At 39.4% G+C, this 23,655-nt stretch overlaps 1 protein-coding gene and 2 pseudogenes across 1 annotated transcript in view; 1 reads left to right on the top strand and 2 right to left on the bottom strand.

Annotated features, from left to right (window-relative positions):
- DNAH12 (dynein axonemal heavy chain 12) overlaps positions 1-23,655 on the bottom strand; it is a 236,067-nt gene continuing 212,412 nt past the window's right edge. The window contains exons 69-74 of the mRNA XM_047777497.1: positions 19,157-19,260; positions 17,230-17,434; positions 4,210-4,347; positions 3,239-3,330; positions 1,426-1,493; positions 1-215 (exon numbers count right to left, since the gene is read on the bottom strand). Of these exons, the coding sequence (XP_047633453.1) occupies positions 25-215; positions 1,426-1,493; positions 3,239-3,330; positions 4,210-4,347; positions 17,230-17,434; positions 19,157-19,260 (798 nt within the window). The 3' untranslated portion in view covers positions 1-24. The remainder of the gene's footprint in view (positions 216-1,425; positions 1,494-3,238; positions 3,331-4,209; positions 4,348-17,229; positions 17,435-19,156; positions 19,261-23,655) is intronic.
- Positions 9,498-10,002, top strand: LOC125125854 (ubiquitin-conjugating enzyme E2 N-like; annotated as a pseudogene).
- Positions 12,851-13,669, bottom strand: LOC125125849 (tropomyosin alpha-3 chain-like; annotated as a pseudogene).

Below are 23,655 nucleotides of genomic sequence, written 5' to 3' on the forward strand. Positions count from 1 at the left end.
AGATATTTTCTTAATTTGTCCATTTTAGTCATCCAATTGACAAAGCAAAGCAACCCCACGTTTGATCCAGTGTTGAGTGGGTTGGTCTGTTTTTAACAACATTGCAATGACAAAGTTAGTAGAATGTCCTGTGGTCGAAAGAGTTCCTTTACGTTCACTTGTCTTGTAAAGGGGACAGACATAAGCATTTGACTTCACAATCTGAGCCTTTTTAGCTTGAAAAAAAAAAAAGAGAGAGAGATCATTTGGTAAAGGAAAAACAGCCACTGTTACTAAAAGAACAACTATTTACCTTGTAATAAAGTGACCATTACTAAATCTAAGATCACAATTATGATATTTGAACATTTTAAGGTTGTTGTTTTTAGTTTTTACAGTTGGCATATAATTATGGTTGTGAAACAAGACAAATGATTTCATAAGGTGCATGATTCTAGAGAAAAGGAATTGATTTTAAAGACCTGATTGCTAAGCAGGTATGAAAACACTCAAGAGGACCTGGGAGAGAAAGAGAAGGCAGGGAATAAGGAATAAAATATAGCATAGGTTATGGGGAGACACAAAAAGATTAACACAGCTGCTTAGAGCTCTAATACAAGAAACTCATAAATTAGAAGATGAAGTTACTGTTTTCAGCAGGTTATTACTAAGAAAAATACACCAACTCTTACCTACTCACAGAAAGAATCTATACACAATCCTTAAAAAGCCAGATGTGAGATATTAGAAATCTTTCTAAAGTGAGGCCACATTTATCATAGTTATAAATGAATTGCTTTAAAAATAAAAATATTTAATGGGTTAAGTGGTGATTGGATGACTTTTAAGGGTTTTCATTTATAGTTATTTGAGAACACAAAAATGGAGAAGAAAAAAACTAAAGAATTAACATCAATTTTCCAGATTTGGTAGGAAAATGATGATTGCAGGAGGAGGGAAGATGTAAGTAGGTTTTCCAAGGGGGACAAAATTGCTTCCACACCAAGTGGCTTGCAACATCTATACCTTGGGGTTCATGGCTGGCTCGTAGGCCTAGGAGTTTCTTATAGCCAGAAAACTCTAGTCACTAGCTAGAGACTGTGTCAAGCCTATTTGTGTCTCTGAGAGGTGTACAAAGGCACTTCAGAATCAAAATATTGATGGGAAACTCTAGACTCTGAAAAAGTAGAAGTGTGGGGGAGGAGCAAATAAAATGTAATATCCTATGGGATAAGGGCAAAAAGAGGCAAAATGATATTCTTAAAATAATATAAATGCAACACAGAAAGGAGGAACAGTACATTTCCAGTGTAAACATTGTCACTATTTACTATAATTGAACAAAAATCCTAATAGGTTTGAGCAGACTTATCTGGGGAAACAGTTAAAAATATCTATCATTATCCTCCCTAAAACTCTACAAAATTATGTTAGAAATGTATGTACTTGGTTTTATCCATATGATTGGCATCAGGTCAAAGAGAAGTTTGGGGTGTTGTTCGGCAAGCAATCCGCTGTGAAGAGAAATTGACAAATGTTTATTAGAAATAAAATGAAATTTGCATCATAGAAATTGATACTTAGATATTGGCTTTTAATATAAAGAGGAAAAGAGCCACGCGGGGGGGGGAATGTAAAAACAAAACAAAACCAAGGAAGAGGCAAGGAAGAACTGAGAGACACAGAAAAAAATTATGGAAAGGAACTTCAATTCCTGCCATTTTTAAAGTACTATCCATGAGGCAGACACTATGCTGTTACATTTGACCTTCATAATGATCTTGTTCCCATTTTTTTTTTTTTTTTTTTTGCTTTTTAGGGCCATACCCATGGCATATGGACATTCCCAGGCTAGGTGCTGAAGCAGAGCTACAGCTTCCAACCTATACGACAGCCACGGCAACATGGGATCTGAGCTGCATCTGTGACCTATACCACAGTTCACAGCAATACCAGATCCTTGATGCACTGAGTGAGGCCAGGGATAGAACCTGCATCCTCATGGATACTAGTTGGATTTGTTTCCATTGAGCCACGATGGGAACTTCCTAGTCTTGTCCCCATTCTTACTCCTATTTCACAGATGAAGAATGTAGGCTTTAAGAGGTTGCATACTGTTCTCACAGTAACACAGCTCTTAAGTGCCAGTTTCAGGATTCAGACATAGATCTATCTAAAATAAATGTCGTTTATTTTCCCTTTGCTACATTGTTTGCTTGTTTGCTTGTAAGAAGAAGGGAAAAAGGAATGAAAAGATGAATACACATAAGAAAAGTAAGTTAAGGGAAATGTCAGTAGAATGATAAAAATGAAGACAGAAATAATCAAGTGAACTATGTGCCGCTAAGTCTCCTTATATTCCTGTCTCTGAATCATCTTCTTGCTCCTTCTTAAGCCATTTTCCCTGCCTTGGCCTTTAGCCCTCCCTTGAGAGCAAAGTCTAACCCTGACTCTGGAAATAGAAATTAATGCTTAGTAACAGATTGTTAAAGAGCAGGGCTCTAAGGAAAATAATCTTTCCCTTTTTCTCTTACCTTTTTATATCTTAAACAGGAATAGCATTGCTTATTTTCTAGGCTGGAGATTCAGTATTTATTTTAAATATTTCTCTACTATGTTATCAAAATACAAGAAAAAGTTTGCCACTCCTCAGTAGAAGTAAGAACTTTACTATAAACATAAACTGTTTAAAATTGAGGCGCTGCTACATATCAGAAAATGGGAGGTAACTGTTACAAAACACAAAAAGGACTTTTCTACTAGTAAGACCACTGAAATATTAACTAAAAATTGTACAGGGAGTTCCCATCATGGCTCGGCAGTAATAAACCCGACTAGAATCCAGGAGGATGCGTGTTTGATTCCTTGCCTCACTCAGTGGGTTGAGGATCTGGCATTGCATTGAGCTGTGAGTATATCACAGACGTGGCTTGGATCCCACATTGCTGTGGCTGTGGCATAGGCTGGCAGCTGTAGCTTGGATTCAACCCCTGCCCCGGGAACTTCCATATTCTGCAAGCGTACCCCCACCCCCCAAAAAAGACAAAAAACATTGTTCTGAACCTAAAATTACTCACTGATTGGCCCAGCCTGAGTAATAATTTATCGCAAGAATTCTGATAACATTTATTACTTGTCATATTCTCTAGAAGTAGCCTCTTGGTTGGAGGATGGGTGAGGGGAAGAAAGGCAGAAGACAGCTTATTTCACCTATGACTCTGCTACAACTGAAGTGGTCTTTGCAGCTGAAACTACTGACCTTATTCTGTCCCAGCGTGCTCCATCAAGATATAATCCGTGGATATAAACGCCATCTTCTGGTGCTTTCTCAGATGTATCAGAAGGAATAACCTGAAGGTAGAAGCATGCACTAGTAATGATTTCCTCCCTAGACAACTTGTCTCATAAAGAAAAGATTGGCTAAATCTTCAGATTCAGGGAAACTCCTCTATATAACAGCTTCTTAAACTAAGCTTTTTCAGTAAAATGTAAATGTGAAAAAGTATAATTTAGTACTTTTTGAAATTTTATCTGGCTTTACTGTACCTCATATTAATTTTTGCTAAAACGGGAGTTCCCATTGTGGCTCAGTGATTAACGAATCCGACTAGGAACCATGAGGTTGTGGGTTCGATCCCTGGCCTTACTCAGCGGGTTAAGGATCCGATGTTGCCGTGAGCTGTGGTGTAGGTTGCAGACATGGCTCGGATCCCATGTTGTTGTAGCTCTAGCATAGGCCAGCAGCTACAGCTCTAATTAGACCCCTAGCCTGGGGACCTCCACATGCTACAGGAATGGCCCTAGAAAAGGCAAAAAGACCAACCCCCCCCCAATTTTTTTTTTGCTAAAACAGAAAAGCAGCATTAGATTATTTGAGTTGAATACCAATGTATAAAAAATTCTCTTAGATTTCTCTAGTGGCGCAGTAAGTTAAGGATCCAGCCTTGTCACTGCAAAGGCTTGAGTGTTGCTGCTGTGATGCAGATTTGATTCCTGGCCTGGGAACTTCCACATGCTGTGGGCACAGTCTCACTTCCCAAAAAAGAAGACTTGAAAGTACTCTCATAGAGACAGTAAGACAAATGCATACTTTCTTCATGAAACACAAAGAATGGAAAGAAGTTGAACTGTTTGCAATGGGCTATTAAATATGAATTCTCCATATGCTCCTTGCTTAAATACATCCTTTTGATGTAATGATAAACTATGGAGTTTAAGGAGTTACTGTACCTCAAATTCATATCCTAGTAAATCAATAGGGATGGTATATTTTCTGGCATAATTCTGCATAGCTCCAGTTAAAAAGGCTTGGGTGAAAAAGAAACCTGAGAGCCAAAACACACAAGGTTTTCCTGAATTATACCAGTCCTATAAAGGAAAAACAAAATTCATTATGTTCATTTTTCAACTTATACAACAATCACCCTGACATACAATTCCTGATTCTGGTTTTTGTGTATATTGCCCACACTTTCTGTCACAAGACTCTCTTTCCTGACACCAAACACACAGCCTATCTTGGCTCTCCTACATTTTACCCCTTCTAGTTACTCTTCTTGGAAAATTCAAACTAATTTTAACATTAACCTGAGTAAAACAAAATTTTAATGATTCAAATTTTTGCAAAAAGGCAAATGTAAATTATTTGTTGATTTATTAGTTTAATCCCACTCAAAAGCAAACATCTTTTGACACCTTATGCATTATCTAACTGTAGCCAACTATGTGTTGGTTCCAGTTCTTTCATCCTCTTACATTCCTCTTCTCCATGCCCATTACCAATTACAGTTTAGATATTCATAGTCTTTCTATATCATGTGTACCTCTTGTTTCTTCTCCCTCTCTGATCAGTATATCTATAACAATGTGGCCAGAGTATACCTCACCATGCAGGGTTTGGATTAGAATTAGCATCTTGAATATTTCTTCAGTATTCTACACCAAATTTTTTTTAATGATTTTTATTTTTTCCATTATAGTTGGTTTACAGTGTACCCCACCAAATTAAAGTCTAAAACATCTTAGTCTCCTATTCAAGGTACTTCACAATCTGGCCCCAAATTGTATTTCTAGAGCTATCTCTTTTAATTCCCCTTTAAGCAGCTTACATTTTAATCAGAATGTACTATTTGCTGGTCTCTTTTTAGCAGTGAGTGAACATCTGTTGTTTTTTCTGCTTATCTTAAAGTGGTACTATTCTTAATTTCCTCTGGAGAATGAACCCTTTCAATCTAAATACTTCCGGCAGTGGAACTCTACTATCTGGGGTGGGCATATGATATATACCTAGGTGATCATACCTACAGTCATAGTGACTGATTCAGGAATGGACATGACCCAATCCAAGTAGAGACTCTTGCTGGGCTTTTGGAGAAAAGACTCACTCTAAATTCTTTGAAGTTGTGTGGATCTGAGGCCAGAGGTGCTGTTGCTGTCCTGCTACCATCAGACAAGAACCTGAGATTGGAATTAACCCACAGAGTCTGGAGCCAAGAGATAAAGTACAAGAAGCCAAGATCAGGTAGCCACACTTGCACTCCAGATCAGATGCTACCTGGAGCCACTTTACTCCCTGGATGTTTCAGTTACATGAGGGAATGAACTTTACTTTTTGAGTATGTCAAATTTTTTAAACAGAATCAGTTCTAAATGTCATAATGCCTTTCAACCCACAGCTGTCTCTGAGTCCTCTTCCTTTATTTGCAGTGTCTAAAACCATTAATCCTTTTGACCAGTTCAAATGCTACCTCATCAAATAAACTCTGCTTTCCCAAGTTAAAAGAACTCTCTCCCTTCTTTGAATTCCCAGAGTATTTTACATGTCAGTCTTTTATGACACATCCCTTATACTGAATTTGTTTTTTCTTAGATACATGGGTGATCTTCTTAAAGGCTAATGGCAACTTGAAGGCAACTTGGCAATCTTGTCCAACAATAAATGTACTTTAGACAAGGTGGGTCTCAATTCATATTTGAACGAACAGATGAGTCAATGTAATGAACTTTGAGTGAGCAGCACATTATAGAAAGAAGCTGGAGTTCCCGTCGTGGTGCAGTGGTTAACGAATCCGACTAGGAACCATGAGGTTGCGGGTTCAGTCCCTGCCCTTGCTCAGTGGGTTAACGATCTGGCGTTGCCGTGAGCTGTGGTGTAGGTCGCAGACATGGCTCGGATCCTGCGTTGCTGTGGCTCTGGCGTAGGCCGGTGGCTACAGCTCCGATTGGACCCCTAGCCTGGGAACCTCCATATGCTGCGAGAGCGGCCTAAGAAGTGGCAAAAAGACAAACAAAACAAAACAAACAAACAAACAAACAAATGAAAGAAGCTGGCTTTGCTTTCTGGAAGGAAGAGAACAAACCACTCCTGGGGATGTTGCAACAAGTTATCCGATCACGAAGAGGTAGAGAAAGAGATGGAGGCTGACAAGGGCACAAGACAGACAGAATTAGCACCTTGCACAAGAAAGCTATAAGAACCAAGAAGGCAAGTGTACAGAACATTCCCTTGCTAACATAGGGCTTCATTTATCCAAGAATGTCATGAGTGTCTGTCACAATCTCTGAATCAGCTACCATTTACTGAGTGCTTAGTGCACACCAGGCACTGATTTACATGCATCACCTCATTTAATTCACAAAATAACACAGCAGGTAAGGTATTATTCCTCCCATTTTACAGATGAGGAAACTGGGGTGTAGAAGGATGAGTGCCTTACTTGACGTTATACAGACACTAAGTGTCAGATCTCGGATTTAATTTGAAATTCCAGACTCTGTGTAAGGAGCTTTGGAGGAAAAAAGGCACAGGAAGGAGGCAGGGACAATAAGTAGGGTTAATGGTGAGAGAGAAACAAGAAAAGGAGAAAAAACTCCAGATGACTCATTTGTTTAATTTGTTGACTTTAAAAACCATTAGGAGGTGAAATCAAGAGACCAGGAAAGAGGGAGTTCCTATTGTGGCTAAGCAGAAACAAACCCCACTAGTATCCACAAGGCTTCGGGTTTGACCCCTGGCCTCACTCAGTGGGTTAAGTATCCATCACTGCTGTGAGCTGTGGTGTAGGTTGCATTTGTGGCTCAGATCCCATGTTGCTGTGGCTGTGGTGTAGGCCAGCTGCTGCAGCTCCAATTCAGCCCCTAGCCTAGGAACTTCCATATTCCACAGGTGCAGCCCTAAAGAAAGGAAGAAAGGAAAAAAAAAAAAAAAGCCCAGGAGAAAAATGGTGGGAGAAATGCACAGCTTCTGTAAGGGTAAGAAGATAATGGGTAATATCAGAAGATTTGTGGTGAAGGATGATAAACATACCCCAAAATGAGTATGACCTTCCTTACCCATAGAATGATTCCAAGGGGAAATCCAAATTTCAGAAAGTACAGAGTTTGATGTGAACTTTATATTAACAGTGATGATAAAAAGAATTTGTCCTGGATATTATTCCAGCTGGCACCATGCCAGGACCCCTCTAGGAGACCAAGCTAAAGACACTTCAAGGCCCTTCAGGAACCACACAGTATACAGGAAATATAAGCAATTCCAATTAAAGTTTCAGAAAAGTTTGGGAAATTAAAAAAAAAAAGCAAGATTGGGGCAAGGGGAGGAGGGAATTAAATATATGTCAGATGTTTTGATAAGGGATAGAAAGAGGTTGGTACAATCAGGAATGAGTCAAATTAATGTCATAGAATCACCCAGGTGCACATACTCTCACCTATAAATCAGCAAAGATTAAAAAAGGATACAAATTATTGAGAAATAGGCACTCACATTTACTATTAATGGGGCTACAATTGACAAAATTTTGTACCAGGCGATTAGGTAATGCATATAAAAAGCCATAAAAGCATCAAAAGGGAATAAATTAAAAATTAAAAGAATAAGGAATCATTGACCAAGATGGATTTTTTAGGAATATAAGGATGGTTTTACACTTGGAAATCTAGTTATATAATTCAATGCAATAATAAGCTAGAAAAGAAAAAAAATCATTATTAGCAGTAAGTGTTGAAAAAGCATTCTGAAAAAAAAACAATTTCTGATTTTACCAAAAAATTCATCTTTGACAAATCATGGATTATTATTTTTCAAGCTTAAAATGTCTGTTTTATGGATGAGGAAACTGAGGCTAGTAAACGGCAACTGTTCTTGAGTCTAAACACGTAAAACTCCTTTTATATACTGTTTCTTTTGCTAAGTGTATAATTTACATAAAAAGCTCCTATAAATTAATTTTTAAAAAATAGTCCAGGAGGGAGTTCCTCTTGTGGTGCAGCAGAAACGAATCTGCTAGTATCCATGAGGATGTGGGTTTGACTCCTGGCCTAGCTCAGTGGGTTAAGGATCTGGCGTTGCTGTGAGCTGTGGCGTAGGTTGCAGACATGACTCGAATCCCACATTGCTGTGGCTGTGGTGTAGGTCAGCAGCTATGGCTCTGATTCAACCCCTAGCCTGGGAACTTTTGTGGCTCAGTGAAAACAAATCTGACTAGTATCCATGAGGACGTGGGTTTGATCCCTGGCCCCGCTTAGCGGGTTAAGGATCTGGTGTTGCTGTGAGCTGCGGTGTAAGTCACAAACAGGCTCAGATCTTGTGTTGCTGTGGCTGTGGTGTAGGCTTGCAGCTGCAGCTCTGATTTGACCCCTAGCCTGGGAACTGCCATATGCCACAGGTGTGGCCACAAAAAAATTTTCCAAAGATGGAGTTCTCTTGTGGAGCAATGGGTTGGAGATTTGGCATTATCACTGCAGTGGCTTCGGTTGCTGCTGTGGCATGGCTTTGATCCCTGAGATCTGGGAACTTCTGCATGCCTCAGGTGCAGCAAAAAAAAAAAAGAAAAAGAAAAAAAATTGTATGAAGAAAAATTGGCCTAGGAGATGGATAGGCAATTCAAATCAAAGAGAAAATTTAAAACACATAGAGACAAACGAAAATGAAAACACAACAATCTAAAACCTACTGTGAGTAGTAAAAGAAGTTTTAAGAGCAACAGGATTTACCTCATGAAACAAGAAAAATTTCAAATAAACAACCTAACCTTATATCTATAGCAATTAGAGAAAGAAGAACAAACAAAATCCAAAGTTAGTAGAAGGAAAGAAATCATAAAGAACAGAGCAGAAATAAATTAAACAGAGAAAATAAACCAACAAAAAAGATCAATGAAACTAAAAGTTGGTTCTTTGAAAAGATCAACAAAGTTGATGAACCTTTAGCCAGATTCATCAAGAAAAAAAGGGAGAGGGCCCAAATCAACAGAATCGGAAATGAAAAAGGAGAAGCTACAAATGATACCACAGAGATACAAAGGATCATAAGAGATTACTATGAACAACTATATGCCAATAAAGTGGACAACCTAGAAAAAAATGGATAATATCTTAGAAAGGTACAATATCCCAAGACTGAATCAGAAAGAAATAGAAAGTATGAATAGGCCAATTACCAGTAATGAAATTGAATCAGCAATTTAAAAACTCACAACAGAAGATGAGACCAGAGGCTGTACTTGGGATTTGACAAGATGACCAGGTTGCCCTGCAGGATTATCAAGAAAACCTAGCATTTGCTGGCAGACCCAGTTCCCGGCATTAAAGAAGAACCAGATGAGAGCCACGCCCTTTACAGTTCCTGGCATTAAAGAATAACCAGATGAGAGCAATGCCCTTTAGTTTCATTTGGTCATAGCTGCCCTCCAGCACTCCCCCTTTGAGGGAGGGACTTTTAAACTTGAACTATTCCTTCCAGAAGAATATCCAGTAGCAGCCCCTGAAGTACATTTCATGACCAAAATTTATCATCATAATGTAGACAAGTTGGAAAGAATATGTTTAGATATTTTGGAAGATAAGTGGTCCCCAGCAATGCAGATCCTCACAGTTCTGCTATCAACCTAGACTTTGTTAAGTGCTCCCAATCCAGATGATCCATTAGCAAATGAGGTAGCACAGCAGCAGAAGGCCAACAAAGCCCAAGCCAAAGAAACAGCTAGAGCGTAGACTAGATTACATGCAATAAATAATATTTAACTCGATTGATCATTCAAGTGTTCATTACTTCTCCTGTTCTGCCAAGACTTCTTCCTTTTTTGTTTGCATTTAATGGACAGTCTTAGAAACATTACAGAATAAAAGCCCAGACAGCTTCAGTCCTTTGGTGATTAAATGCACATTAGCAAATCCATGTCTTGTCCTGCAAAGTATGAGCAGAAGCTAGAAGTAGCATCTGGATTGTTATTAAATGTTTAAAAGCAGTGGTCCCTCTCTGCTTTTATTACTTTCTCCTATCATGGTTTAAGTATAAAGCACCGTGAAGGAAGGCAGTTGTCAGTGTTAGCTGCAGGGGCGTGGGCATTTTTCTTTATTTTTTTTTTGGGAGGGAGGTAGTTTTTTTAATTTTATGGGTTCCTTTCGCCCTTTTTATGGTAACCTAATTGCATTGGCTAAAAGCAGCTAAACAGTTCTTTAAAATATGCTCTCTAGCCAAGTCGAATTTTATTTAGACACTGTAGATGGACAAGCTTGATTGTCTCAACCAAAATGAGAACATTAAACAAACATCACAGCCCTCATTTATTAATTTTGCTCATTGATTTTGCTCATTAATTGTGATTTTGCTGTCAAGAATAGAGTCTTCCCTTCAAGAAAAAGTGTGTGACCATTTTGTATGGGTCATTTGGAAACTTATATAAATCTTATGTTTTAGTAAAATATTTTTTGTTATTCTAAAAAATAAATAAAATAAAAATAAATAAAAGCTCACAACAAACACAAGTCCAAGACAGCTTTATGCGGGAATTGTGCCAAACACTTAGAGGAGAGTTAGCATCCTTATGAAAATATTCCAAAAAAACCACAGAGGAAGGAACACTTCCAAACTCATTCTATGAGACCAGTATCACCCTGATACCAAAGAAACCACAAAAAGAGAAAATTACAGGCCAATATCAATGATAAACATAGATGTAAAAATCCTCAACTAGCAAACTGACTCCGGCAATACATTAAAGGATGATATACCATGATCAACTGGGATTTATCCCAGGTTACAAGGATTTTTCAATATTCACAAATCAATCAATGTGATACACCACATTAACAAACTGAAGAATAAAAACCATGTGACCATCTCAATAGATACAGAAAAGGCTTTTAATAAAATTCAGTATCCACTTATGATAAAAACTCTCCAGAAAGTGAGCGTAGAGGGAACATACATCAACATAATAAAGGCTACATGTGACAAAGCCAGAGATAGCATCATAATCAGTGGTGAAAAACTGAAAGCATTTCCTCTAAGATTAGGAACATGATAAGGACCCTCACCCTCACCACTTTTTTTTTTTTTCTTTTTTAGGGCTGCACCTGCAGCTTATAGAAGTTCCCAGGCTAGGGTTGAATAGGAGCTGCATCTGCCAGCCTATGCCACTGCCACAGCCACAGCAATGTGGGATCTGAGCCACATCTGTGATCTACACCTTAGTTCGTGGCAATGCAGGATCCTTAACCCACTGAGTAAGTCCAGGGATCAAACCTGCATCATCATGGATACTAGTCAGACTCATAACCCACTGAACCACAACGGTATTCCTCACTCTCTCCACTTTTATTCAACACAGTTTTGGAAGTCTTAGTCACAGCAATCAAATAAGAAAAAGAAATAAAAGGAATCCCAACTGGAAAGGAGGAAGTAAAACAATCACTACTTGTAGATGACATGATACTACACATAGAAAATCCTAAGGACACCATCAAAAGCTCATCAATGAACTCAGTAAAGTTGCAGGATACAAAATTAGTATACAAAAATCTGTTGCATTTCTTTCTTTTCTTTTCTTTCTTTCTTTCTTTTTTTTTTTTTGAGGGACTGGTTCCTTATTTCAAAAAGACACATCAATTTTCAGTATCAAAACAGCTACATTATTGGTTTTTCTTTCTCCCAATCAGCCTCCAAAGAGACCACAAAGAAGAGTACATTTTAAGCCAATTAGGCTACATGATGCACACCTAACAGACCTCACTGAAACCTCACCAAAAGGGGGTGTGTGTGTGAATTGTATAAGGAAAGAAACTTTAAATGATCAGCACACTGCCAGTCTAGACTGTAGAGAACTCACAGCCAGATGGGGTGACTAGTGTGCCCCAACCCCAAAGAAGCAAAATTTCAAAGTAATGTAAAATTTAAAAAGTTTTGTACATAAGCTATTCAAGATTTCTCCAGTACTAACTGACACAAAGCACAGTGAGATGGCACTTTTAGAGACAGCAGCTTCAGACCCAGAAAAGGGTGATGAGATGAGTTTCACAGGGTTAAATAAGTGGCAAAAAATAATTTTCTCTCTTTCAAGGAGGTGGAAGAGCAAATAAGTGGTTACTGCAGCATAAGGGGCACATGATCTATTCTATGAGCAGCTGGGAATGGGGTAGAGGATTTGGCCTGAGAGAGGTCTCATCATCTTAATTTGTTTGGTCACTTCTGATGAAAAACATCAAAGTTGCCTAAAGTGGTAAAGCTGAAAACCTGAACAGCACTTTTTCTGGGGGCTAACTCCTGGAATCACCTTTCTGGTTTGGCGAGTACTTTTTACAGAGGAACAAGGCTTCCCATAATGAAATCTTTCTCTGGGCTGTTTGGCTCTCAGTAAGGCAGGCCACACTGTTATCCTTCCTCTATGGAAAGGGCAATATGCATTAAGCTGAAAAGTTACCTTTCAAAAGTGAGAAAGGGATTAAACTGCTGCTTCAAAACTGTGGAGTTATCTGGAATGTTTTTTACAAATGGTTGCTACATCAACAATAACAAAAAAAGGTAATTACAAAATAAGCACATCATGACTGCTTTAAAGACATTTTGCATTGTGTTCACATTCCCTTAAAAGTTGTTAAAAAGGAGCTCAGCCTCTAGCCCAACTGGAATCTCTCAGGAGAGGCAGTGACAGTTTTCTGAAAAGGGCAAAGGGGTGGGGGTGGGAGAGGTGGCAAAAGGAGACAGCAGCCTTCCAATTAAAGATCAGCCCTCAGTTTAGAGGTCAGCTTCGGGCAGGCTGGCCTCAGGCGGAGCAGGTGTCAGAGGAAGGAGAGGCCGCAGGGTGGGCCTGGGGTGCTGTACATCTCATTTAGGTCAAGAAGAGTCCGGCCCAGCATCCTTTGTGTACAGAGGTGTTCCTCTTTGGTGCATTTCAGTTTACCTTCCAAATCATCAATTGTCTTTTCCAGCTTGGCTACTGATCTCTTAGCAAACTCAGCACGGGTCTCTGCCTCCTTGAGTTTATCAGTAAGGATCTCTATCTCTTCCTCATATTTGTCTTCTTTTTGAGAGTACTCTTCTTCAGCAGCACTCAGACACTTCAGGTTCTGGTCCATCAGTCTGACCTGCTCATTCATCTCTCAGCAATGGGACTCTGCCAGCTCAGCTTGCTCCTGTGTGCATTCCAAGTCTCCTGCAATAATCATCAACTTACGAGCCACCTCTTCATACTTCCTATTTGCCTCTTCTGCAATGTACTTAGCTTCTTTGAGTTGGATTTCCTGTACTTCCATTTTTTCCTCATCTTTTAAGGCTCAGTTTTCAATAACCTTCATACCTCTCTCACTCTCATCAGCAGCTTTCTCAGCTTCTTCCAGCTTTTGCAGAGCAGTGGCCAGGCACTCTTGAGCAAAGTCCAGCTCCTCTTCAGCCAGCTGGCCTATGGTTCAAGGAGACCACCTCAGCCTGTTACCAGGCCCACCTTTCTCCCTCCACTTCCGGCTGGAGGTGCTCAGCCGTCTCCTCTGCATCATTGGCTGCTGCTGCAGAACCTGGATCTTGTGCTTCACCACCCAGCTCCTGCTCACTTTGCCCACCCACCTCCTGCCTCCTCCAGTTGGTGCTGCAGCCGCTTTTCAACCCTACTTCTGCCTGCTCCACCCTGAAATATCCCTGTTACATTTCTATACGTTAACAATGATGTATGAGGGAAAAAAACCTAAGGAACCAATCTCACTTACCATCATATCAAAAAGACTAAGATACCTAGGAATAAACCTACCCAAGGAGGCAAAAGACCTATACTTTGAAAACTATAAGGTACTGAAAAAATTGAAAGTGACACATAAACAGATGGAAAGACATACCATATTCTTGGATCAGAAGAATCAGTATTGTTAAAAGGACCATACTACACAAGGCAATCTACAGATATAATGCAATCCCTATCAAAATACCAATGGAATCAGAGAACTAAGACAAATAATTTTAAAATTTATATGGAAACACAAAAGACCCTGGGGAGCCAAAACAATCTTGAGAAAGAAGAACAGAGCTAGAGGAATCACACTTCCTAACTTCAGAGTATATTACAAAGCTATAGTCATCAAAATAGTATGGTTCTGGCAGCAAATAAAACAGACACATAGATCAATGACACAGGACAGAGAGCTCAGAAATAACCCACGCACATATGGTCAGTTAACTTACAATGAAGGAGGCAAGAATATAATATGGAGAAAAGACAGTCTTTTCAATAAGTGGTGCTGGGAAAACTGGACAGTTACATGTAAAAGAATGAAATCAGAACATTCTCTAAGACTATATACAAAATAAACTTAAAATGGATTAAAGACCTAAATGAAAGACCAGAAACCATAAAACTCCTAGAGGAAAACATAGGCTGAACATTCCGACATAAGTCATAGCAATATCTTTTTGGATCCATCTCCTAAAGTAAAGGAAATGAAAGCAAAAATAAACAAATAAAGGCTTTTGCACAGAAAGGAAACCATCTGCAAAACAAAGAGACAACCTACCGAATGGAAGAAAATATTTGCAAATTATATGACCAATAAAGGATTGATATACAACACATACAACATATAAATAGCTCATACAATTCAGTGTCAAAAAACCAAAGAACCCAATTTAAAAAGATGGCCAATAGACATATGAAAAGATGCTCAATATCATTATGGAAATGCAAATCAAAACCCAAATGAGAGGAGTTCCATCGTGGTACAGTGGAAATGAATCTGAATAGGAACCATGAGGTTGTGGGTTCAATCCCTGGCCTCACTCAGTGGATTAAGGATCCAGCATTACCATGAGTTGTGGTAGGTCACAGACATAGCTTGGATCCTGAGTTGCTGTGGCTGTGGCATAGGCCAGAAGCTGCAGCTTCAATTGGACCCCTAGCCTAGGATTCTCCATATGCTGAGGGTGTGGCCCTAAAAAAAAAAAGAAAAGCAGAAAAAAAAAACAAAAAAAAAACCCTCAAATGAGATAGTATCTCACACCTGTCAGAATGGCTATCATCACAATGAACACAAATAACACATGTTGGCGAGGATGTGGAAAAAAGGGAACCTTCATACACTGTTGGTGGGAAAGTATATTGATGCAGTCACTGTGGAAAACAGTGTGGAGGTTTCTCAAAGAATTAAAATTAGAACTTAGCTCCCACTGAGGTTGTGGGTTAAGAATCTGAGTACAGCAGCTGGGGTTGCTGGGGTGGCACAGGTCTGATTGCTGGCCTGGCACAGTGGGTCAAAGAATCCAGTGTTGCTGTAGGTCACGGCTGTGGCTCAGATCTGATCCCTGGCTCAGGAACTTCCATATGCTACAGGTGCAGCCATTAAAAAACAAAAAACAAAACAAAACAAAAGAACAATGACCTAGCAATTTCACTCCTTGAGTATATAACCAAAAAAAACCCAGCAAAAACACTAATTCAAAAAGACATGCACCCCAATGTTCATAGGAGCATTATTTAAAATAGCCAATAGGAGTTCCTGTCGTGGCACAGTGGTTAACGAATCCGACTAGGAACCATGAGGTTGCAGGTTCGGTCCCTGCCCTTGCTCAGTGGGTTAACGATCCAGCATTGCCCTGAGCTGTGGTGTAGGTTGCAGACGCGGCTCGGATCCCACGTTGCTGTGGCTCTGGCATAGGCTGGCGGCTACAGCTCTGATTGGACCCCTAACCTGGGAACCTCCATATGCCGCAGGAGTGGCCCTACAAAAGGCAAAAAGACTGAAAAAAAAAGATGAATGGATAAAGTACATGTCACACACACACATACACACAATGGAAAACTACTTGGCCATAAAAAAGAACAAAATTTTGCCATTTGAAGGAACATGGATGGACTTGGAGAGTGTTATGCTATGTGAAATATATGAGACAGAGAAAGGCAAATACTGTATGATATCACTTATATGTGGAATCTAAAAAATACAACAAAATAGTAAATATAACAAAAAAGAAGCAGACTCACAGATATAGAGAACAAAGTAGTGGTAACCAGTGTAGGAGGGCAGTGTAGGGGTCAATATAGGGATGGGGAATGAAAAGTACAAACTATTGAGTATGAGATAGGCTCAAGGATGTATTGTACTACACAGGGAATATGGCCAATACCTTGTAACAACTGTAGATGCAAAGTAACCTTTAAAACTTATATAAAAAACAAACAAAAACAGTCCAAAGAAAAATTGTCCCAGGAGATGAATAGGCAATTCATGGGAGAAAATACAAACTGCAAGCACACATACCAAAAGAGGCATAGACTCACTATTAACCAAAGAAACTCAAATTGAAACAATAAGGTATGGTTGACCTAACAGATTGGCAAAAATTAAAAAGGGATGCATAAGAAAGCATCTGCACATCTTCAACAGTATAGCTATTTTATCATTAGCTTCTATGGTGAAACAAGTAAAATACCTATGTGAATTTTCCAAATGTATTTTTTGGAGCTCTCCCCATACACTACCCTCACATAACTATCAACCATAGGATGGGAGCAAGCCAAGGAACTGGGGAGGAAAAATAGTGTGCTGCCTTATGTATCCGTCACGTGTGTGTTTGAGGGGTGAGGAGTTTGGAGATTTCAAAGCACCCCTATTTTCCCTGGTTTTATGAAGTAAGAGATAAGCACTGATTTTTAGATAATGACCAATTATTGATAAATCTAGGCCTCAGGCTCTTTTTGTGATTTACCATCGATATTAAAATCACGAGACCAAGTTGTAGTCTCAGATACCACAAAGAGAATCTTCAAAAATGTAAATGTCATTACTACATGGGTTTGGGTAAAATAAAATTAAAAATTTCTATTTAGCACTTTGAAACATGCAATTTTCATTATTCTAAAATTTTAGTTAGATTACCCTGAAACTACTAATCCATTTTATCCAACTGAGAGACATTCAAGTGACCACAGCTAATTTCTGATATCTCTTAAGTTAACCAGAAAAATAATATTATTATACATAATTTTTAACCTGTAAAAAGTTCAACCGGGCCAGAAAATCTGTGATGTAACTTCCTAGGGGTTTGAGACTTGGGTATGATCGTTGGGCCCACATTTCTGGAACCTTTCCAACAAGCAGACTTCCAGAGAGTGCCTCCAATGCAGAGTCCATTATGACAACGCCCTTAATAGCTTTTTCAAGGTCTCGTAGAGTGTTGCGTATAGTTTTAATTAAACTGCAAGGAAAGAAATTGTGTCATCAATATATATGATAGCAAAAATCAACATACAGTCTTTCCAGAAGAAGAAATATCAGGATACCATTCATAGCTTTCTGTGAGTATTTCCCAAAATGTGATCCCCTCCCACTTGATAATGAAAGGTAAATTTAGGTGATACTTGGATGAATATTCATTTTAATTTTTTTTCTTTTTGCCTTTTTTAGGGCTGCTCCTGTGGCATACGGAGTTTCCCAGGCTAGTAGTCTAATTGGAGCTGTAGCCGCCAGCCTACGCCAGAGCCACAGCAACTCGGGATCCCGGCTGCATCTGCAACCTACACCACAGCTCACGGCAACATCGGATCCTTAACCCACTGAGTGAGGCCAGGGATCGAACCCGCAACCTCATGGTTTCTAGTTGTATTCGTTAACCACTGAGCCACGACGGGAACTCCATTCATTTTAATTATTATATATATATTTTTTAAATATAGAAAATAATATAACTAGCATATCAAAATCACGGCCTTTTGGGTATGATTGCTTAAGACAAGGCTAATTTAAACAGAGAATGATTTAAGGAAAACTATTAGGTAAATAATGTTATAGGTGATAATGCAAATAATAAATAAATAATGAATGATAATGCAAATATAAAAAAGTTATAAAGGTAATATGCAATGGCTGGAACTTGAGAAATGCTGTATTAAAACATAAAGTGTGTATTCATTTATATACTTGCAAATACTTTGTTTCCCACTTAGGCCCAGACTGCTAAGAACACCATAAATACATCTGAAATGAGGGTTTTAGGCTAGAAGCCTAAGCAACTGAAAAACGGTATGTTATTATATATAAATATACATGGTCTTTGTATAAGAAATACCAAATTAATTAAGGCATTATAGTGATTTAATATGTTTTATTTTAAAACGACAGCAAATCTGGAAGCTGAGATAAACTTGGAAACATGAGAAAATTCATAACTAAAACAATTTTCCATTCTTTAGGCCAATATTGAACTGCAAAAAATTCAATTTAAAAATCAAAGCAAATAATTTGTTTGTTATTTTAGAGCACCTAATCAATCCAGATTTGATTCAGGAAGGGGGGTATATATATGTTAGTGGCAGAAAAAGGATGAAAGATGTAACTACATAGGCCTAGATAAGGCTCAATCCATATTTAGTTCCTGAGGAGAAGAGCAATGGATGGGTGAAAAATTATGATTAATGAATATTTTTAGCAAGTAAAAGCAGATTTCTTTTTCATCATGATTTTTACATTATAAAGCACACTCTCCCTTCTGGGGCAGAAGATTAAGCAACTTTAAAAAAGTAGAAAACTGGAGTTCCTGTCGTGGCTCAGTGGTTAACAAATCTGACTAAGAACCACGAGGTTGCGGGTTCAATCCCTGGACTTGCTCAGTGGGTTAAAGGATCTGGCGTTGCCATGAGCTGTGGTGTAGGTCACAGACGCTGCTTGGATCCCATGTTGCTGTGGCTCTGGCGTAGGCCGGTGGCTACAGCTCCGATTAGACCCCTAGCCTGGGAACCTCCATATGCCGTGGGTGCGGCCCTAGAAAAGGCAAAAAGACAAAAAAAAAAAAAAGGAGAAAACTTTTAATGAAATGCCAGGTTTTGATCATTTTTTTCTTAAAATTTTAATTGAATACCAGTGTATCTTTTTATCAACTTTGGTTGTAGCCTTCTGAATCCCTTGGTAAAGAGCTCCTTACTTGTTAAATCTTTCCATTTCTTGTACTAATACGGTATTCATGCTCTCTTCATATCTCACGGGATACTTGAGTAGAGCTGATTCAATGTCAAAATCATTTGGTAGCTAAGAGAATAGATTTGAACATCACATATTACTCTCAAAATGAATAGCTTCATTCAGCAATAATATCAACAATAGCTAACATTGGGCAATTACTATGTGCCAAGAATTATGCTGCTTTCCATACATTATCTCATGTAATTCTTACCATACACTCTTAGGTGGCTATTATTACCTCCATTTTACAGATGTGAACATTCAAGTACAGAGAGTTTAAGTAAATACCCAAGGATACAGAGTCCAAAAGTGGTCTGTTTAAATTCATAGGTCTCTAATACCAAGGCCCATGCTCTTTACTACAGGAGATAGCGCTTTGTAGAAGATGACATGTTTCTGAAAAGAAAATTGAATCTTATTTTTCATTAACAAAACCGATTTACCATTTCATAACCTTCGTATTTATTTCCAATAAATTTTCTGCTGGCTCCAAATAGCCTTGCTATTTGTAGCAAGGTTCCAGGGCAGAGAGAGAGAGAAGGTCAACGGGTGTCTGATTTGATGAGACATTTCAGAGATTCTTGAGTCAAGTGATGAAAGAGACTTTGGGGCCAATGATCAAACCCCAAGACACTGGAATTTACACTCTTATAGGGGCAAAAGAGCTTCCTTGTCAGGGAAGACTAAAACTAAGAAAGTTGAGCTGTACAGACTGTCCCCAGTCATTTGGTGGTACAAAAGAATCCTTCTAAGTCACACAAGGTGGTGTCACTCAAGGCACCTTTGGCTCAGCACAAGCATTCTCCCTCAATTAAGTCCCATATGCCTCTGCCAGGTGACTTCCTGCTAGAGATCTCCTAAGAGCTACAAACTGGAAGAGCAAGAACGTTTCCCCTCAGAGATAAACCATACAAGCAGAAAGGGGCTAAGGGCGAGAAGAAGCAAATGGAAGAAGCAGCATTCCAGTAGAGGTTGGAGGAGACTAGGCTGCCCCTGCTTTCACTCAGGGTAGCAGGAAGTATTGCTCCTTTCTCCAAAGGCCACTGCCAGGCTAAGGTGAGTAGGCTCTTCTTAAGGAGTAGGGTAGGTAAGGCTATCAACTGGTAGAGTAGGTGCCATCCAGGGGCTTCCAAGGCAGATGGGAGTAGGGAGTCAGGTTCTGTTCTGTTAGAGTGCCTAACACGAAATATGGGGATAATTACAGTATTTATCCTAAAGGGGACTTGTGAAGATCTGTGCATAGGACCATAAAGTCCTTAGTAGTTCTTTATTGAATTTAAGACATGGAAAAAAGTGAGAATGGAGAATAATATCATACCACTTTACCAAAGGGCTAAGTACATTGGGACTGTGGTATGGGAAATAAGCCAGAGCAGCTAATATGGTGTTGATCTTATCTTCTTGTGCCTACTCTCTTCTGCAGGTATAGATTAAAAAACATTCCCTTCTTGAAACAGCAAGCTCAGACCATTTCCTCCATTTTAAAAAAGTAGGTCCGGAGTTTCTGTCATGGCGCAGTAGAAATGAATCCAACTAGGAACCATGAGGATGTAGTTTCGATCCCTACTCTCGCTCAGTGGGTTAAGGATCTGGCATTACCGTGAGCTGTAGTGTAGGTTGCAGATGCAGCTTGGATCTGACATTGCTGTGGCTGTGGCAGAGGTCAGCGGGAACAGCTCCAATTACACCCCTAGCCTGGGAACTTTCATATGCCACGAGTGTGGCCCTATAAACACAAAAGACAAAAAAAAAAAACCCAAAACCCCAAAAAACAAAAAGTAGGTCCACTAGCTTTATTTAGAAATGCTAATAAATCATGAATTCAGTAAATTATCCACAAATATAGTTATTAAGACCTTCCTATCGGGAGATGGGATTAAGATGGCGGAATAGTAGGACTGAAGCTCAACTTCTATCCTGAAAACAACAAAATTCACAACTAAAGGCTGAGAAATCTTCACCCAAATGGACCAGAAACCTTAAAAAAGATATCCTACTTCAGAAGTTCCCGTCGTGGCGCAGTGGTTAACGAGTCCGACTAGGAACCATGAGGTTGTGGGTTGGATCTCAGGCCTTGCTCAGTGGGTTAAGGATCTGGCATTGCCGTGAGCTGTGGTGTAGGTTGCAGACACGGCTCGGATCCCACGTTGCTGTTTCTCTGGTGTAGCCCAGTGGCTACAGCTCCGATTAGACCCCTAGCCTGGGACCCTCCATATGCTGAGGGAACGGCCCAAGAAATGGCAAAAAAAAAAAAAAAAAAGATATCCTACTCCAGAAGACAAAGAGGAGGCCACATCAAGAGGTAGGAGGGGTGATTACATGATATAAACAACCACATACCTCCCGGGTGGGAAGCTCCACAGACTGAAAACTAACTGGCTCAAAGAGACTCACCTACAGGAGTGAGACTTCTGAGCCCCACATGAAACTCTCATGTATGGGGATCTGGCACTGGGAGAAAGAGCCCCTGGAGCATCTGGCATTGAAGGCCAGTGGGGCTTGTGTGCAGGAGCTCCACAGGACTGGGGGAAATGGAGACCCCATTCTTAAAAGGCACACACAGACTTTCACATGCACTGGGTCCCAGGGCAAAGCAAACTCTCCATAGGAATCTGGATTGAACTTGACTGCAGTTCTTGAAGGATATCCTGGGAAAGAAGGGGTGAATGTGGCTTGTCGTGAGAGAAGGACATTGAAAGCAAAGCTCTTGGGAATATTCAGCAGCTGCCTTTCTCTGGAGGTGGTCATTTTGGAAAATATGGCCCCACTGGTCAGTCAGTTGCTGAGAAGACCCAGGGCAAACAACAAGGCAGGTGGGGTCACAGCCCTGCCCCTCAGTAAACAGGCTACCTAAAGACCCCTCAGACACACAGCTGCCTCTAATCCCATCCAGAGACAAAGCCCCACCCACCAGAGGGATTAGAATCGGCTCCACCTACCAGTGGGCAGGCATCAGTCCCTCCCATCAGGAAGCCTACACCAAGCCCCCATACTGACCTCAGCCACAGGGGGGCAGACACCAGAAGTAAGAGAGGCTACAACTCTATTATCTGTAAAAAGGTCACCACACCAAAAACCTATAAAAATGAAAAGACAGAGAACTATAACTCAGATGAGGGAGAAAGGAAAAACCCCAGAAAATCAGCTAAGTGATCAGGAGATTCTCAGCCTCCAGGAAAAAGACTTTAGACTGTTGATGCTGAAGATGATACAAGACACTGGAAATAAACTGGAGGAAAAGATGGATAACTTACAAGAAAGACTGACCAAAGAGATACAAGATATAAAACTTAAACAAGAAGACATGCAAAATATAATAACTGAAATAAAAAATTCACTAGAAGCAGCTAACAGCAGAATACAGGAGGCATAAGAATGAATAAGTGAGGTGGAGGACACATTAGTGGAAATTACGGATGCAGAACAGAAAAGAGAAAAAAGATTAAAAACAAACAAAGAGAGTCTCAGAGAACTCTGGAGCAACGTGAAACGCACCAACATCCGTATTATAGGGGTGCCAGAAGGAGAAGAGAGAGAAGGGGACAGAAAAAATATTCCAAGAGATAATAGCCTAAAATGTCCCTAACATGGGAAAGGAACCACTCACTCAAATCCAGGAAGCTCAAGGAGTACCATATAAAATAAACCCAAGGAGGAATACACTGAGATACATATTAATCAAACTAACCAAAATTAAAGACAAAGAGAAAAATCTTGAAAGCAGCTAGGGAAAAGAAACAAATAACATACAAGGGAACCCCAATAAGGTTATTGGCAGATTTTTCAGCAGAAACCCTGCAGGCCAGAAGGGAGTGGCATGATATACTTAACATGATGAAAGGAAAAAACCTCCAACCAAGATTACTGAAAGCAAGGCTCTCATTCAGATTTGAAGGAAAAATCAAAACCTTCACAGATAAGCAAAAGCTAAGAGAATTCAGCACCACTAAACCAGCTTTACAACAAATACTAAATTAACTTCTCTAGGCAGAAAAGAAAAGGCAGCAACAGGAAACAAAAATACCACAAATGACAAGGCTCACCAGTAAAGGTATATATACAGTAAAGATACGAAATCATCCATGCACAATTATGCCACCAAAATCAGAAATCATGAGAAGAGGAGGGTACAAATGCAGGACACTGGAGATGCACTTGCAATTAAGAGAACAACAACTTAAAACAATCTCTTATACACATAGACTCTTATATCAAAACTTCAGAAAAACTGCAAATCAAAAATCTACAACTGATTTTTACACAAAGAAAAATCAATGCAAATACAACACTAAAGATAGTCATCAAACCAGAAGAGGAGAGAACAAGAGAAGAAGGGTAGAAAAAAGAGCAACAACAACAAAAAAAACCCAAAGCAATTAATAAAATGGCAATAAGAACATACATATCAATAATTACCTTAAATGTTAGTGGACTAAACACCCCAACCAAAAGACACAGACT

This window comes from Phacochoerus africanus, chromosome 1, assembly GCF_016906955.1.
Source record: "Phacochoerus africanus isolate WHEZ1 chromosome 1, ROS_Pafr_v1, whole genome shotgun sequence".
NCBI lineage: Eukaryota > Metazoa > Chordata > Mammalia > Artiodactyla > Suidae > Phacochoerus > Phacochoerus africanus.